Source organism: Gallus gallus, chromosome 12 (assembly GCF_016699485.2).
Source record: "Gallus gallus isolate bGalGal1 chromosome 12, bGalGal1.mat.broiler.GRCg7b, whole genome shotgun sequence".
In the NCBI taxonomy this organism is placed as follows: Eukaryota; Metazoa; Chordata; class Aves; order Galliformes; family Phasianidae; genus Gallus; species Gallus gallus.
The window spans coordinates 20,051,760-20,068,910 of record NC_052543.1 but is presented as its reverse complement, the minus strand read 5'-3'; the positions used below and the strand labels follow the sequence as shown (position 1 = coordinate 20,068,910).

At 45.4% G+C, this 17,151-nt stretch overlaps 1 protein-coding gene across 3 annotated transcripts in view; it reads left to right on the top strand.

The window, feature by feature from the left end:
• Nucleotides 1-11,884: 11,884 nt before the first annotated feature.
• The window catches only part of FGD5 (FYVE, RhoGEF and PH domain containing 5), an 89,660-nt gene continuing 84,393 nt past the window's right edge, over nucleotides 11,885-17,151 (top strand). Inside the window, exon 1 of one of the 3 annotated variants that reach the window (XM_040646755.2) lies at nucleotides 11,885-12,024. Coding sequence is in view for 1 of the 3 variants with exons in the window: in XM_004944732.5 (XP_004944789.1) it covers nucleotides 12,885-12,897 (13 nt within the window). In the remaining 2 variants the exon portion in view is untranslated. Of the gene's footprint in view, nucleotides 12,025-12,701; nucleotides 12,898-14,742; nucleotides 14,932-17,151 lie in introns of those variants that run through there. The other 2 variants (XM_004944732.5, XM_046900214.1) reach the window with 2 other exon arrangements.

Sequence of the window (17,151 nt, the reverse complement as noted above, 5' to 3'; positions counted from 1 at the left end):
GCTGTGCCCTGAGGACACTATCACCCCGCTGCACATGGCCATCAACTTCTCCCTGCCCTCCACGCACCCCACAGGCATCCCTGTCCCCATCCTCAACCCCACAGTGACATCAGCATGGAGCAAAGTAGGGCAGGGGGCATGGGGGAACTTGGGGGAACATGGGGACATGTGGGGACATGGGGGGACATGGGGTTGACGTGTGGAGTCAGAACTACAGAGGTGAGAAGAGGTGACATGCGGAGGTGACACAGGGACGCGGCAGGCCGTGTCAGGAGGCACCAGTGCCTTTCGAGCAGCGCTACGGGGCAGATGAGCAGCGCCAGCCCAACCGGGGGGTGATGGTGACACCCGGTGCCACGCTGCTGCTGGGCAGCCACACGACCAACACAACCATGGTGCTGACGCTGCGCAACTGCAGCAAGGACACGCACGGGGCCACTGTCACGATCTGGCACCCCCTGGGGATGGCATTCCACAGAGCCAGGGCCACCTCAGTGAGGGCACCTGTCCCCGTGTCCCCACAGTGTCCCGATGTCTGTACCCATGTCCCAGTGTCTCCACATCACCCAGTGTTCCCCTATTGTCCCCACAGTGTCCCCATTTTCCCCCTCCAAAGTTCCCCCCCAACATCCCCATGATGTCCCTCTCTATGTTCCTGTGTCCCCCACTCCTCACTTCCCTTTATGTCTCCACAAGGTCCTCAATGTTCCCTGATGCCCCCATGTCCCCACATGGTGTTAGGCTGCCCCTGCAGGTGCCAATGGAGGTGACACAGAACCACTCATGGGGTGCCACGCTGCAGCACCCTTCCGTGATTCTATGAACATCGAATCCTAAACCTCGCTTTCCCATCTCCTGGGCACCATTTAAAAGCTAGCTCTGCAGGTGAGGGAACTGATGGCTCAAAAAATGTGGGCCCTCTGACTGCTGCGTGCTGGGGCTGGCAAAGGTGAATTCTGGGAGCGGTGTGGGGCAGCCCAGGGATCCCCCTCACCAGAGCATTTGGCAAGTTTCCCCAGAGCTGCTGAGTGCACAGCTTTCCATGCCTGCCCTCATTGCACCCTGATAACCGACCTCCATTGTGTCACTGAGTCTCACGGTCCTGGGCGTCTCACTGCAGTGCTGTCGGTAAGCAGACACGTGCACAGGCCACAGCCACATTACTCTGAGAAAGAAGCACCTCAAAAGCTCCCCTCCAAATTGTAGCATACTTTTATTCAGAACTATTGTGTGCCATTTACTGTCTATAATTGTGTATTTTCTTCTAATGTATCTTACTTTGAAAGGAGAGGTCACACGCTTTTTGGTGTCCTGAATTACACTAGAACTTGAGGTGGAAGTCGAAGACTCAAATCCAATATTGTGGAGCCACTGCTGACGCCAAATCCGTGCACAGGGGACCCGGTTGTGTGGGGAGTTACTCCAGGATGAGGAGCTGCTATTGGTCTTCAAGCAGGTAGGAGTTTATCATCCATACATAATACTGTACTTGTTGTTGTTGTTGTTTTAAATCAGTGCTAGCATGTGGTCTGATCCCATGTGTTTGAAAAGTGTGGTTTAAGGATTGTCAGCTGAGAACAGCAGCAGAACTTGGGGGTGTTGCAGGGGGAAGGTGTGGGGAAGGAAGTGAGGAAATAAAGGGGAAAGTCTGAAAAGGGAGTGGGGAAGGCATGGGGCAAGACATAGGGGAATGAAGGGGAAAGGACAGAATACCTGTAGAGCAGCCCAAAAAGCAGTAACAAGCTCTGGGAGGACCATAGAGTGCCAGATTCTGTATTGGGTGTGTATTTGTGTGTGTATATTGTCATTACCTGCTTGGGTCAGGGTTGGGTTTGTTGTCACTTCTTAGCTCCTGACGTGGAAAATGCTTGAGCAACTGCTGCAGTCCGTGCAGACCTGTAGGATGAGAGAGTGCGTGGTAAGGACAGCCCAGCAGCCCTCAGCTGGATGAACTTCCTTTGTGTGCCCATACTGTGAGCCGTGCGGCCATGCCTGGCTGCACTGCTCCAGCCCAGAATCCGCTGCCTGCAGCTGCATCTTTGCTTCCTACAATCCTGCCCAGAGCCTCGAGGGTGCTCCCATGATTCCCTGCACACTCCCAAAATGCCAGAAAAGACATCTGGCAGCAGAGGGAGGAATCCCAGCACCCAGGAAGCCTCCAGAGGGGTGGAGGTGAAACTGAAATATAACGTTAGTATTTTTTGTAATTTGGAAAGGGAAAAAGGTTTGGGAAAGGCAGAGGCTGAGGAAGGCAGTGATGAGCAAGGTGTAACAGGGATGTCAGAACCGAAGAGACATGACTGATATGAGAAAAAATCTGATTGAGGTACAGAAATATTAAGGAAATTGGGATGAACAACAGCAGCTGCTACTGTTGCTCCACTAGAGTAGCGTCGGGCTGGAAGAGCTCAGGGAGAGCGCTGCCCCCGCTGGACAAAAGCAGTGTGCAAACTGCAGGGAAATGAGACATGGGTGGAGAAATCGTCCCAAGCCGAGCGGGAGGGAACCGCCTCTGATTGCAAAAGCTGAATGATGGAACTTGGGAAGTTTTACTGCAGCAGACCCACTGCTAGGGTTAAATTGGTTAAATTGCAGCTAGGGGAGCAGGATAAAGAGGTTTATTTACTGGTGGATACGTAAGCCTCTCACTCTGTGCTACATCAAGAATTACTACCCGTAGATGATTTTTAAATTAAGGAATAACTGTAGTGATTTCTGAGCATCCTGGGGAAGCACTAGCTATAATCAAGTGCGTAAATCTGGCCCAGTAGGCATTCTTATGGGTGTAAAGAGAGGATCACCCCATTGACTGATCCCAGAAGTCAGCAGTGTCCTCCTGACTTGTCTGCAATGGTATCTTCTCTAAAGTTCCTACATTCTCATGTCATTTTTATACTATTTCCTTGCTTTCAGGTGGAGCTTCAGTGACTGCAGTCATACATACTTCTGGTGCGATTGCCTCACTTTGCTTGTAAAGGCATAGGCTAACATATTCAGAGCGTTTGTTTAGTTGGGCTGGGGGCTCCAGACCTGGAAGCAGTATTCCAGATGGGGCCTCATGAGGGCCATGTAGAGAAGGACAATCATCTTCCTTGCCCTACTGGCCACCCCTCTTTTGATGCAGCCCAGGATGCTGTTGGCCTCCCAGGCTGCAAGTGCACAGTGCTGACTCATTAAGTTTTTCATCCACCAGGACCCTTATGTCTTTGCAGAGCTACTCTCAAGGAGCTCTTCTCCCAGACTGTATACATATATGGAATTGTTCTGACCCAAGTGCAACACCATGCACTTGACTTCATTGAACCTCACTGGGTTTATGTGGGCCCACTTTTCATGTTTGCCTATGTCACTTTGGATGGCATTTCTTCCTTCTGCTGCACCAGCTGCACCACTCAGCTTGGAGTCATTTGCAAACTTGCTGAGGATGCATTCAATTCCGTCATCTGTGTAGTTTATCAGGATGTTAAAGAGTACTAGTCCCAAGACAGGCCCCTGGGGAACACAACTCACCGCTGGCCTCCACCTGGACATAGAGCCATTTACCACAACCCCCCTGGTTGCAACATTCCAACCAATTCTTTATCCACCAAATAGTCCCCCCTTTGAATCCATCTCTCTCCAATTTATAGATAAGGATTTGATGCAGGATCATGTGAAACGCTTTGTAGAAGTCCAGGCAGATGACATCAGCTGCCCTCCCTTTGTCCACCAATGCTGTCACTCCATCATAGAAGATGACCAGATGGGTCAGGCATGATCTGCCTTTGGTGAAGCCATGCTGGCTATCTTGTGTCACCCGCTTATCCTTCGTGCCTTAACATCTCTTCCAGGAGGGCCTGTTCCAGGATCTTCCCAGGCATGGAGGTGACACTCACTAGCCTGTAGTTCCCGAGCTCTTCCTTTCACCCTTCCTTAAAAATGAGTGATGTTTCCCTTTTTCCAGTCACCAGTGACTTTGCTTGACTGCTGTGACTTTTCAAATGTGACAGAACAAAATGGTGCAGGGCAGGAATGTTTGGGAATGCACAGGAGTTTCCTGGTTATGCACTGAGAGGAGGGGATAGAAGCAGTGATGACACTGTCTCCGTAATTGGAAATAATTTAATGAATATATGAGAAGAGGGAGCAGGGAAATCCCAACTGCTTCATAGGGGTTATCAGTAATGAGGTATTAGTGTGTCATGCCACTCCTTATAAATCAAAACGCTGGCTGAAAAATTAAATGGCTTCTAATAACATCACTTGAATAAAGTATGCCCTTCTTTTTCTCTGCTTGGATCAAAAGTGGTCTGTGAGATTTCTGACCTAACTTTAGAGCTGTCATAAATACTATTGTCCATTATATACAATTATTGTATCTTATCACTTGAGTCCTTCATATTAAAATTCCTTCAGCTGGACTTTCCTCTTCTTTTGATAGTTTGTCACTAAAGATGTGAGGCTGGAATTGGCATGTAGATGAGACAGAACGAAATAGTATGGTAGAAGTCACAGTCTACGTCCACTCTCACACAACAATGAATTCAGAATGTTTCTTATTTAACAGCCCAGCTGCAAGGAGAAGTTCTAAATCAGACTTTGCATTATCTCTGACTTGAAAAGCAAACATGATGCAAATTTACGAGAAGCCAGGTTTTGTTAGTTCCAGGGATCAATGTTTTTGAAAAGAAATTACTGACAGAAAATGAGCAGAACGTATTCTTGCTTTACTTTGACAAAGTGTTGTACATCCACTTCTTTGTTTTGTGTATAGTTTCTTCCCCTCAGAAGTGCTAAATATTTTTAAAACGTATTACCGAAGGCTCATTCATTCAGAAATATTATTTATATGGTAATTATATCTATAGAACAACAAACAAGTGCTCCGGAGAAGTATATTTTCACGTATTTTCAGCAGAAATCCTTGTGAAGTCTGGACCTAGTGCCAAAATTAAGAATGAAAGAAGGAATATGAGTTTGTCTGTTGTGTTTGTTCTTCCCACCTGCCGTTATTGAAAAAACCCTTGGGTCTCACCTAGAAGGCAAATTGATCCTATGTCACCAGTACTATGTAGATATCTCAAGCCAATCTTGGGCAGTCCCTTCTAATTCACCATTTGGTTCTCTGTGCAATATACCAGCTGTTTAAGTACACCTTTTACAGATGACTGAGCATGGAGGGATGACAGAATTGAGTCTCTGGAGATCTTTCAAAACCTTATGTCTATGATCCTATGATTACTGGGAACAGCTCCTGAACTATAATGAGAACATGTTGGATATTCTCATCCTTGAACAGCTGAAATGCTTCAGAAATGCTTACTAGAAGCAAAGCTATGCCAGGTAGAATTGAGAGATTTCAGTGCTGATGTTCCTGACAAGACCATATCTGAGTGTGTTGGCTCCATAAGGCTTTCATGCATCCTATTACTTACCTGGCAAACTATAATCAGTGTTGGTAGGGTTTCCTCCCATAAATACCAGTGCTCAAGAGCAAGCTGAAAAAGTTGATTGCCTGGTTCAGTGGGAAGTGAGTTAGCATAGTGGGAATTCCTCACACCCCTCCTCACGTGTGCAGAGAGGGACATTTCTGTGGCTTTGTGTTTGCTGTGAAAAGGTACCTGGGAGGTAGAATTTGTGTCCAAAACAAAAAACAAACAAAAAAAAAAGAACAAGCACTTATCACTGTTTATGATTCTCAGCTATTGCATTTGTTTTTATTCTGTGAGGTGTATTTTAATCCCCTGTCAGTTACAGGTGACTTGTATGTGCTTTTAAAAGAACCCACCAGATTTGAACTTTAAAGCTGAATTTGCTGAAGCTAATGTTCATTTCAACAAAGCTCCTCTAGCAATAGTCCTTCACACATGCCAACTCACAAATATAAATGTGTGTGGGCTTCTCCAGGACTATAGTGGACAGCATTCAAACTACAAACGATTTTCTGGAATCTCCACATTAGACTTCTCAAGGAGGACTGATCATAAGAGCAAAAATACTCAATGAGCAAAGCGCAAGTTTTTTTGTTTGTTTGTTTGTTTGCTTGTTGTTTTTTTAAGGACTGCATAAGGTTAAGATAGATCCTGCATAACACCTGTGGAAGTGACAGTGCTGAAATTCTCAGTCACCGTTCCAAGAAGATGGAAAGACAGTATTAGAAAATTGTTTCAGAGGCTGCTGACACAGAATCAAAATTTAGTCAAAATCAAAAGTGTTTACAAAAGCTTCCAGTGGATAGGGTTATCATCTGCTAATTAACTTCCAGACCATTTAATGAAGCAGTGGCATGGGTGTAGGTTTGGTGGGAGCAGTGGTGTGCAGAGAGGTGCATTCAAGCCTTTAGGGTAGGACTATGGCTTGAAATGTGACCTCCCACTGTATCCACTATGGCATCTCAGTGGTTAATAGGAGCTCTCTTTGTCCAGGGGTTGCTGTGGAGACTCTTCCTGTACCTCAGGAAGCAGGGACAAGAGAAGTTTCCTGTTTTGAAGAAGGTTTAATAACTATTTTCCTCCAATCAAGGCAGCAGATGCCTGGGCAGGAAATGGAGAACGCAGCTGCCAGCCCTGCTTTGGGTCAGTGGCTGCGCTAATTAATGCTGGCTGGGTTTTGTAGCCAAAAAGGACCAAGTGATAAGTGGGCTGCAGAGATGGGGTGGGGGCTTTAGGTAGATGGGGCCTGGAGCGAGACAGACCTTGGAGTGAGACCAAAGCAAATACACATAAATACTAAGAGGAAATGGGTGTTTGGCTTCATCCATATATGCACCACTCACATGCCACACTGCACCCAGAATATGGCCCTGATAAAAATGTGGCATATTGTTAATTGTTACGTTTCAGAACAGCGCTCTGAGGTTGCAGCAGTCATTGTTGCTGTACCTTTTTCTCTTGATGATTCACTGCTGAGGGAGACATGCATACATTGGAGGTGTCAAATGCATGGTCCCATCAAACGCAGGAAACCGGTCATAATTTCTTCAGCTGTTTCTTGTTTTGTTTTCCAGATAGAATTTAGTGAGAGTGTTTGCTGACCTCCAGGAGTGAAACTCAGTTCTGGCTTCACTGAAGCTAGAACTCCTATTGACATTGTTTGTGCCAAGACTCGGCCTTTTGGACTCAGTGCCCAATTTTCTTTCACTGACATCAGTTTTATACCTGCACAACATTTGATGCTTAGTAACATTGCTCCTGACTTACATATCAGTCTCACTTCATGTGATGCCTGACCCAGCCATCTGCAGTCCTTCAGCTCCCAGCCCACTATTTGATTCTCTGTGATGTTATTTCCCCTGGTGCTTTATGTAACAGCATCACAGAGGGGTTGAAACACCAGATGTAAACAAGGCTGAGTGTAGTAGGTAAATCCATGCAAGGGTATTTTTAGCCTCTTTTCTCTTTGTTGTCTGTGGAGCTCATGAGCTCTGTGTATTGCACATATGGGCACCGTGTGCTTTTGACTGCATGATCAACATGTCTCATTGATTAAAGATAGATGTGTTTGTGGACACATCCCTTCTCAAGCTAAGTTAAGTCAAAGGAAGCTTTGCCTGGGTAAAACATATAAAAATTGAGCAAAGATTTGAGAACTATGTATCTGGGCAGTTGAGAAGCTCTATCTACTGTCCTTCCCTAAAGCATTATTAAGGGGTCGGTATACATCAACCATCCTTCAAAATCTATTATATCTATGATCTGGGCTTTGCCAGATCATCAGTGGTGATGAGCACTGCTGGATCATTTCTTCCTGCCCCACAGTTTCCCAGGTGGCACAGTACCTGCTAAAATACATGAGGAAATATCAAAATAACACAAAAACTTGTGATTTCTCAGGCAACTAATACCAGATTGATGTAAAGATTTGTAAAGTGATATCCGTTTCTGAAATTGTACCTAGAAGAAAGTAGGAAGTTTAGTTCAGTGCAATTTGCAGGGCAATCCCCTCTCCTCCCAGTGCTGCATTCATAGTATGATGCCAGAAGTTTTCATTTAATAAGGCCGCTGTCACCAGAAGAATAACTACAGGCCCTTATAAAGAAGAGACAGCGGAGTGAAAGATGATGAGAAATGCTCAGAAATACTGCTTATAATAAAGTAGACCTCATCTTGAAAAATATCTCTATGTAATAACATTAAAAGGCTTAAAAATAATAATTAGGATGCATAGGTAGTGTAGTATGATAGACAGAGTCTCTAGAGCTTCATTAAGATGGCAAGCAGAGTGCTGGTTTATGTTTCAGTGATAAAAAATAAGATTCTAATACGCTAGATAGCTCTGATCTACTTTAGCACATAAGTATATGGAGTAGTGCTGCTTAAAATAGATTAACCACTTGCACAGATTTAAGCACATACTTAAATGACCTACTGGATCGGGACCTACAAGCTCATACAGTTCACCTGAGTTTAACAAGTCATCAAAAATTAAATAGATATTTGTATTATATTTTGAAGGAAATTCTTTGTAAAGTCATTATTAAAAATCAGAATCATTTTTAAAAAGATGTTTCATTTGTTTCACTATTTGAGTAATGGAAATAGATGTGTTGATTTCACTTCTAGTCAATTAAGTCATTATTAAGTTCTTCTGTGCTGGACCCTGCCTGCTGCAAGGGGTATTTTCTGCTGTGTGGCCTCTAACCCTTCAGTACTCTTCCTTTCGGTAGATGCCTGCAAAAGAAATGCTTCTTTCTTGGGCTGCAGAAGTTTAATCTGACCCTTCAGCATCTCCTGGATGTATTCGCATCCATTCACTTTTCAATCCTTCTATTTTTAATACAGATCATTTTCCATTATTTTTTAAGACAGTTAAAGGATAAACTGGCAAATTTCAAGCGGATGTTGTATGGTTGTTATTTGCATTTAGGTGTAGAGGTCCTAATGCTTTTCATCATATTAGTGCAAGAAATTACACCTTGAATTGTCTTCTAGACTGACAACAAAAAGAACACAAGCCTTTTGCTTAGTAAATGTACTTTAGGGCTTTTTTTAAAGATAGTGATCACTGCATAGATGCTTGTTTCTTTATCCCTGTTGCGTCCAAATTGTAGCTTAGTTGCCCATCAAGCATAGTTCTCGGTGTCCAAAGTTATTCTGCACTGCTCAAGAATACATTTCTTGGTGTACAGTGCAGTGTCTCTTAGCAGAGTACGTGTTGCATTTTTAACCAACACAAACCAATTCAAAGTTCAAACAAATCAGATCTGATTGAGAGAGAGGAGTCAGTGACTCCTGAAGGTACCCAGGTACCCTGCCCTCTGTGGAAGAAGTCAGATTTGAGGACAGACAGCAACATGTGAGTAGCACTCAGCTCTTCCAAGATCTGTGTCACAGAACTAACAATTGGCAACACTTGCTCTCAGCCAGGCTCCGAGCTACTGACATCATGCCAGAAGCAGGAGTTGCCTCCTTGTCATTAAGTCCCAGCTCAGGAGTGAGAAAAAAATGTAATGGAAATGGAGCAAAGGTCATTCAGACCACAAACTAAAAAGCATCTTCATTCTTTGCCCTATAGCAGGGCAAAGGATTTTGAGTGAAGCATATTAGAAACAGTACAAGAATCATAGGACCACATGGTTTGTTTGCTTTCTTCCCCCCCCCCAAAGGCTTTGTTTTGCTATTAATAATATTAATCCATTATGTATCTAGCTCCAGATATGAGAAAACTTTATTACTTAGGCTATGTTTTTCAGGTTCTCAGGAGAATCCCTAAAATTCTATGGCTCACATTCTCAGTTCTCCTTTAAAAACATGTTTTCTTTCCTTCCTGCTGCCCCCTCCCCCAGTGCGTTATTATTTTTCACATGTATAACTGAAAAGCTATTCTCCTGGAAAACTTTAAGGCAATTTTTCCAAATCATCTGTACTGTGATTTATTTTTTTCTACTTGTGTTTTTTTTTTCCGTTGTTTCATATAAACTTTTTCCCATACACTGCAACAACACAAAACTGTATTCTTGAAGCTGCTCCAGATAATACTTTCTGTTGACATAAGTTACTAGTATTGACTGATACAGGCATCAAAGCTGCAGGTGGCAGGAGTAAATGAGGGACCAGTACATGAGGGTGGGGGAAAGTTATATGACTGCTGGCCACAAGTGGGCCAGGAAAATCCATTTCATTTCACACACCTGGATGTGCACAAGGCACACTACACTATGAAGGCATAAAGACACAGGCAAGTCCATCTCCTTTTCTAACTCAAAGACATAATAAAAGGGTTGCTCCTGTGAATTTGTATACGTCCCAAACCATATGGGATTTCAAACACTTGCTCAGAAGTCATAGAATTATAGAATAGTCTGAGTTAGAAGAGATCCATAAGAATCATAGAGTCCAACTCCTGACTCCATGCAAGACCACTCAAAAATCAGATCCATATGTCAGGGTATTGTCCAGACACTTCTTGAACTCTGGCAAGCTTGGCGTTATGACCACTTCCCTTGGGAGGCTGTTCCAGCACCCAAACATCCTCTCAGTGAAGAACCTTTTCCTGAAATTCAGCCCGACCCCTGTCTGCCACAGCTCCATGCTGTTCCCTCTGGCTATATCAAAGGGATAAGCACAGAGAAGAGATCAGTGTCACTCTCTGCCTGCCTGTCTGCTCCCCATTGTCAGGAGGCCATAGGTCACCATAAGGTCTCCCTTCAGTCTCCTCTCCTCTGGGCTGAACAAACCAAGGGACTTCAGCCACTCCTCAAATATCTTCCCCTCTAGACCCTACACCATCTTTGTAGCCCTCCTTTGGACACTCTCTAATAATATCTTTCTGTCCTTTTTGTACTGTGGCACCCAAAATGCCACACAGTGTTTGACATAAGGCTGTACCAGTGCAATGCAGAACAAGACAATCAGGTCCCTCAACCAGCTAACAAGGCTGTGCTCAATGCACCCCAGGATACGGTTGGCCCCCCTTGGCTGTCTGGCCACACTGTTGATTCACATTCAACTTGTTTTTGAGCAAGACCCCCAAATCCCTTTCAGTGGGGCTGCTCTCCAGCGTCTCATCCCTCAGACTGTATGTATGGATATGTATGGTTGCCCCTTCCCAGGAGCAGAATCTGGTGTTTGCTCTTGCTAATCTTCATGCAGTTGGTGATTGCCCAGTTCTTTGTCTAGATCTCTATGCAAGTCCTCTCTACCTTCAACAGAGACAACAGCTCCTTCTAATACAGTAGTCAGCAAACTGCTCGAAACAGCTTACTCTCCTACATCCAAGTCACTTATGAAAATGTTAAAGAGAACTGGCCCCAGAATGGAGACCTGGGGAACTCCACTAGTGACTGGTGTAGCAATACAACCAGGATTCCCTAGACATCAGAACCATTCATCCCTGGATACCAGTCTCAAGCTCTCAAGAACTTTGGCCTTACTATAGAACATCCGTCAGCAGAATGACACTGGTTATTAGGTACTTTGCAGAGCTAACAGCATCTGAAAGTTTCTCTGAATGGCATTAGCAGTAGTCCTGATTTTTGTGGAATGCAAGAAGTCAAGACAGGACCTTATAGTTTCATGTACACACCAGCCTGGGCACTCCAGGCAGACATACTTTGCTGGCATGCAGGGTTCAGGGATGGCCCCAAGCATCCATCCTGACCTGTGGGGGAATGGCTCTTACCTGAAAAGGGAAGCCAATTCCAGTCATCCTGGGGTTTCCCTACCAGGGGAGGGAAATATGGAATGTTATACTTCCTTGTGTGAGCAATGACAGCGCCAGTTGGTAGGGTAGCAGGGGTATATCAAGCCCTTATTGAGAGCAGAGGAGCAATCCGACCTTTTCTGGGGGTTACCACTACTTACCAGAGAGAAGTGCCCAGACACATCATGACTGTTAAGTTCATTGAGCTGGAAGCTGTTTTATGGGAGAGGGGGAAAAAGACAACCGCTTGGTGCCGTCTGAAACTGCTCTGAGCAAGCATGGTTCGTATGTGAGGGACGGACTAGGGCTCCGCTGCGCCTAGACAATGCTTCAGCGGCAGGTGCTGCTGGCTCTGCAGGGATGCTCTTCAACCCGGGGAAAACCCCCGCGCCGGGGCCGGACTGGGTAATTTGAAGGCGGCTTCTCCGAGCCTTCTTTCTCCGGTTTTCCGAGGCGGGGGCGGTCCTGCCCCGTGGGGAACCGAGGGAGGGGAATGGGGGAGTCAGAGGGAAAGGAAAGACAGATTGGAGGAAAAAGCTGACGAAGGGGAAAAGAATGGGGGGGGAGGGGGGGGGGGATGGATGGATGGATGGATGGATGGATGGATGGATGGATGAATGGATGGATGGATGGATGGATGGGAGTGAGGGGAGGAAGGGAGCTAATGGAGTGAGGGAAGTGGGGAGATGGGAGGGTGAGGGGGGAGGGCGGGAAGTAAGGGGGAAAAAAAAGGAGAGTGAAAGAGAGGAGGGAAAATGGACGAAGGGGTGTACAAAGGCGGACTGAGGGGAATGGAAAGGGGGTGGGGAACACCAAGTTGAGGAGAGGGGAGGGCAAAAGAAAGGGGTGCAGGAAAAGAGGACAACCCGCTGCGTCTTTAAATTTCTGCGCCCTTCGGCATCAGCTCCGCGTCCCTTGCCCTCGCCCGCACCCCGCGTAATTCAGGGGCTCGTCCCGCCGCAGGGGATGGCCCCGCCTGGCCTACCCCCGCGCGCTGCCTGCTGCGCGGGGCGCCGGCGCCGGCCGCCGCCCCTCGACGGGCCGCGCGCGGGGCAGGGCGGAGGCGCGCCGCGGCGCTGACCGCCCCCGAGCCGGCAGTGCTGCCTGCCCAGCCCGCCGCGCCGGGTCCAGCTGCCCCGCCCGCGCTCCCATGCCCCCAGAGGGGCTCTAGCGCCGGGCGCGTCCGCAAGGAGCGAGGGCGGTGGCGGCCCCGGGACGATGCTCTGAGCGGCCGGGGCAGCCAGCGAGGGAAGTTGCGGTGGAAGATGAACAACACCGGTAAGTGCGCGGCTCCTCAGGCACGGCTCTCCGCGTCCGGGCATCTTTTCCCTGGGGCCGGGCATCCTTCCTGCGGTACCAGGACCCTCCTTCCCTCGGACGCCGGCTGGACAGCATTCCTCTGGGGCCCTGCCTCCCGGATGGCACCCCCTGGGCAGGCACCCTGCGTCCAGGGCCGGCCCTCCCCTTCCCCACGCCTCAGTGGGTGCTCCTCCGGCTCCCCTCGAGACACGGCGCGCCCCGGGCTGTAGGTGCCCCCTCACCGGCTCCGCCAGGGCGGCCACGAGCCGTGGAGGGGCAAGGGGGCTCGGGAGGGCTGTGCCTGCCGAGGGAAGTGGCGCTGCGCCCGTTCTCCCTCGGACACGCTCAGTCCTTCACAATGCCTCTGGGAAATTTTCTGCGGCTTTCCTTTGGAAATTGGATTTTGGGGAGGTATTGGTTGTTTTTTGTTTTTTTGATTGTTTTGTTTCGTTTTTGTTTTTGTTTTTTCCGTTTGTTTGCCTGCTTCGGTAGGTTTATTTTTGCACAGTTTTCTCTCAAAGGCAAGCCCAGTCCTTTCCTCCTTCCTCTTAATTTCCTAGATCGTTTCCCTGATAGAAACCAGGAAGGTGAGAGACAGGATCAGAAGGGAACAACTGCTAAAGACAAGACCTTCAACAGCTAACCATTAAAAGAAATCACTAGAAAACTGGGGCAAGCTTTAAATTCTCCACTAACTGTTTCTGGTTTACACGGATGAGGCATGTGTGTAAAAAAATATAACAATCTGGGAAACCATTACTGCTAACTCCAGGACTTGTTAGAAAAATCTAACGTTGTGTACAGGTAGAGATGGAGAGACATAGTCGTTTTTGTTTTAGCCCTAAATTGTTTCACTGTGTTTCCTTGTTCCAGGGAGTGAATATTACTGGGCACCTCACTTGCACAGATATAATCTGAGGTCCAGAGATATCACTGCTAGATGTTTTACCTTACCACTGTCGTATGTTGGGAAACTCTGAATCGTTGTTTGCCAAAGCACAGGAATAGAGTACTAGAAAGGATTGTTTAGGCTCAAACTCAGTCCTCCACAGTTGTATCAGCATGTCATACTGAGTTTATATAGAAAGACTCTTGATCCCCTTTGATGGGGGAGTGGGACACTCTCCTGTCCAAAAGGTGGTGACATTTCTGTTCTGTTTCCTGATCCTGTTTGGACTGAACTCAGTCCATCCCAGGAAGGTGAACTCATTTGAGAGTTAAGCAAGCCAGCCAAAATTGTTTTAGCTGTGATGCTCCAACCGCTCTTTCTCCATCTCTTTGTTATATTAAAAAAAGCGGCTCTCATCTTGTCTGATCTCAGTGGGTGTGCAGTGTAAGCAATATCAGACTGTTCAGTCGTAAACTGAAATTTTATTAGCAGTTTTCTTTCTTTGGAGCATAGGGCTGAATGTTATTACCTTCACTACTAAAAGCAATATCAATTGTTACAGATCACAAGGTCACATTACTACTTTTATCATTGCATCAAATTATATCTTAAATCATTTGAGGTAGCTTTCCTGCTAGTCCTTCAGGAAGCTGAGAACCTCTTACTCTGCCCAGTCCTTCTAGTTTCCTAACCAGATTCACGGCCATTTATTCTTGGGATTACATTGTCCCTTTCCTTAAAATAGTTCTTTTCCTCCTCTGGTGTTTACCTCCAGGTTGTATTTATAGAGAGTGTTCATATCCCTTCTCAGCCTTTGTTTTGTACATTCACACAATGCAAGGAATGTCTCTCCCATCAGTGCAAAGCAGAACTTCCTACTGAATCTGAAGTGTTTATTAACTGGCATAACTCAGGGACCAGTGCTGGTGAGCTCTGCATTTTAGTAACACAGAGCACCAGTAAGCAGAGTCATATGTGAAGGCATATAAGGCAGCTTTGATCTCGCAGAAGTTGAAATAAAGGCGAACTGAAAACAGGAAGGGAGGCATGGATTATCCTCGCAGATGTAAAACTGATATGAAAAGAAAGATGAAGCAGTCCAGCAAGGTCACAGGAAATCTGTGGTAAGCGACAAGAGACAGACCCCCATCTCACCATCTCACAGCCTTGTTGCAGACAGAACCTTCCAGGCTCTCGGTACCAATTTGTTTCCTAGGTGCTGAATAGGTGCTGCCCAAAGGAAGAAGGTTTAGATGTTTGACTTCAAATTGTTCAGAGACACAAGCAGGCTAGATATTCTTTCAGCTGCTACTGAAATTGATATAAGAAAAGCTGCTATATGTACCTGTAGAAAAAATGTAACTACTTCTGTTCTCGGGAAGCAGTATGTAAAACAAATGAATATAAGCTGTCTGCTGTAGTATGAGCTTTATATTGTCAAATGACAGCCAATTGGAAACATCACTAATGTTTACAGTTACACTAAAAAGAAATATATTAGTATCACAATCAAAATGTAATTGTCATACACATGGGGTTTTTCATAGACAGCACTCAGATCCTAACTAAGACTTGCTTGTACAGTCTACTTAGAGACAGTGAAAATGCTGGAGAATTTGTGAATTTGCAGGATTGAGATATTTGGTGCTGAAATTCATCCTTTTCTGATTGTATTGTCTTTATCTTTTTCCCTTTCCCCAGTAGTTTCTCTGTGTGATGTTATGCTACTGTATTATATTTACAGATGGCTGTAATAAAGCTATATAGTATGAAAAAAAGTGTAAACTATTGACCTGACATCTCAGAGTCATAATGTATTGATCTAATCATAGAGGATGGATTCCAATAACTGTATAGTACAGCGTTTTATCTCTTCAGAATGTGTTCTGACAGGCCAGTTGTTAGTATTTCAGTTAGGATTTGTAAGGAGACAAAATTCCCATGGGGTGGTTGTTACTGACCATGAGTCTGACTCCACACTAGTGAAACCTTGCTGTGTACAGAGGGCTTTTGATCACAAATTTGAAGGATGTACACTGATAAACATTGATGAAACACAGACATTTTGCAAAAGTACCAGAACTATGAAGAAGCTGAGATCCCAATTTCATAAATGACTGAGGCATTTAGGAGCCCTTGACCTGCTGGCTTTGAATGGGATGTAAGATCTGAAGTGCCTGAAGTCCCAATGCTCAAAAGACTAAACTGTTCAGCTCAAGTCAAAGTGAGAGCTGGTGCCTAAATGTAGACTGAGGTCCTATTTGAAAGGGAGACTTGCACTCCTCCCTTGTTAGAAAATTTGAGTCTAAATATGTTTTCCATTTCAAGTGACTCCCTTGCAACTGTTTTCATTTCTTATGTAACTGTTGTCATTTTAAACCTTTTATTTTCCTCTGACTGTGTGAAATAAATGATGGATTCACATGCTATAAAACAAAGAGAAATATTTTTGCAGTGAAATATCAGTTATTTACAGTACATCCTGGGGTTCTACCAGTGACAACACTGGTGTTTTATGATTTGGACCCCTCAAAGGGATTATACTTTCCTTTTAAATCATGCTATCTCATCTATTTCATCTCCAAGATACTGAGGCAGATTGCACAGCTTATACTGGGTTCTTTACTAAATTCAGAGTGACATTAAAGTGGCTTATCAACATCAGCAGTTTAAACACATCCTCGCTGTCTAATTCAAACAGCTGGCAGAATTGTAATTATAGGTTGGAACATAAAGCTTCCCATATGGAAATGAAAGAGAGACTATGCTTGGCTTGGCTTATAGTTCTGGCAGAATTACTGTGGTGGTTCGTGCCCGTGTTCTGCCCAGGTCCAAAGCCAGCTCTTTGTCTGCAAAGAAGAGCTGTCAGTTTCACTTACATTGAAACTCCATATGTTATTTTGATTAATTTATTCTCAGAACAATTCCTTCTCTACGGAGTAGGGACTGTGGTGAATACATAAAAGCATGCATTAGTCAAACTGAAATAGACACAGGTAAATAATTTCTTCTCTGTCTTGCTTTGCAAGAATATGGTGCTGTTTTGGTAGCTGATGTATGGAAACTTCTGCCTATGGCTGTACAGAGCAGTTGGTTTGTTTCCTTTTATCTCCTCAATTTGTGTAGTGCGTGGTGCATGTGGCTTTTGTACATAGTATGAGCTCTTACTAATGCCATTCTCTGATGTGAGAGAATGAATATGATGGCAGCTGATAATAGGCTAGGTTCTTTCTTTGTTGTTTCATACTGTTGTCTGGTGCACAAAGAAGTGCTGCCATGAAAGAACTTGTATCTTTTCCAATCCAAACCATTTTTTATGTCTATAACCGTGCTTCGGCAGGTGA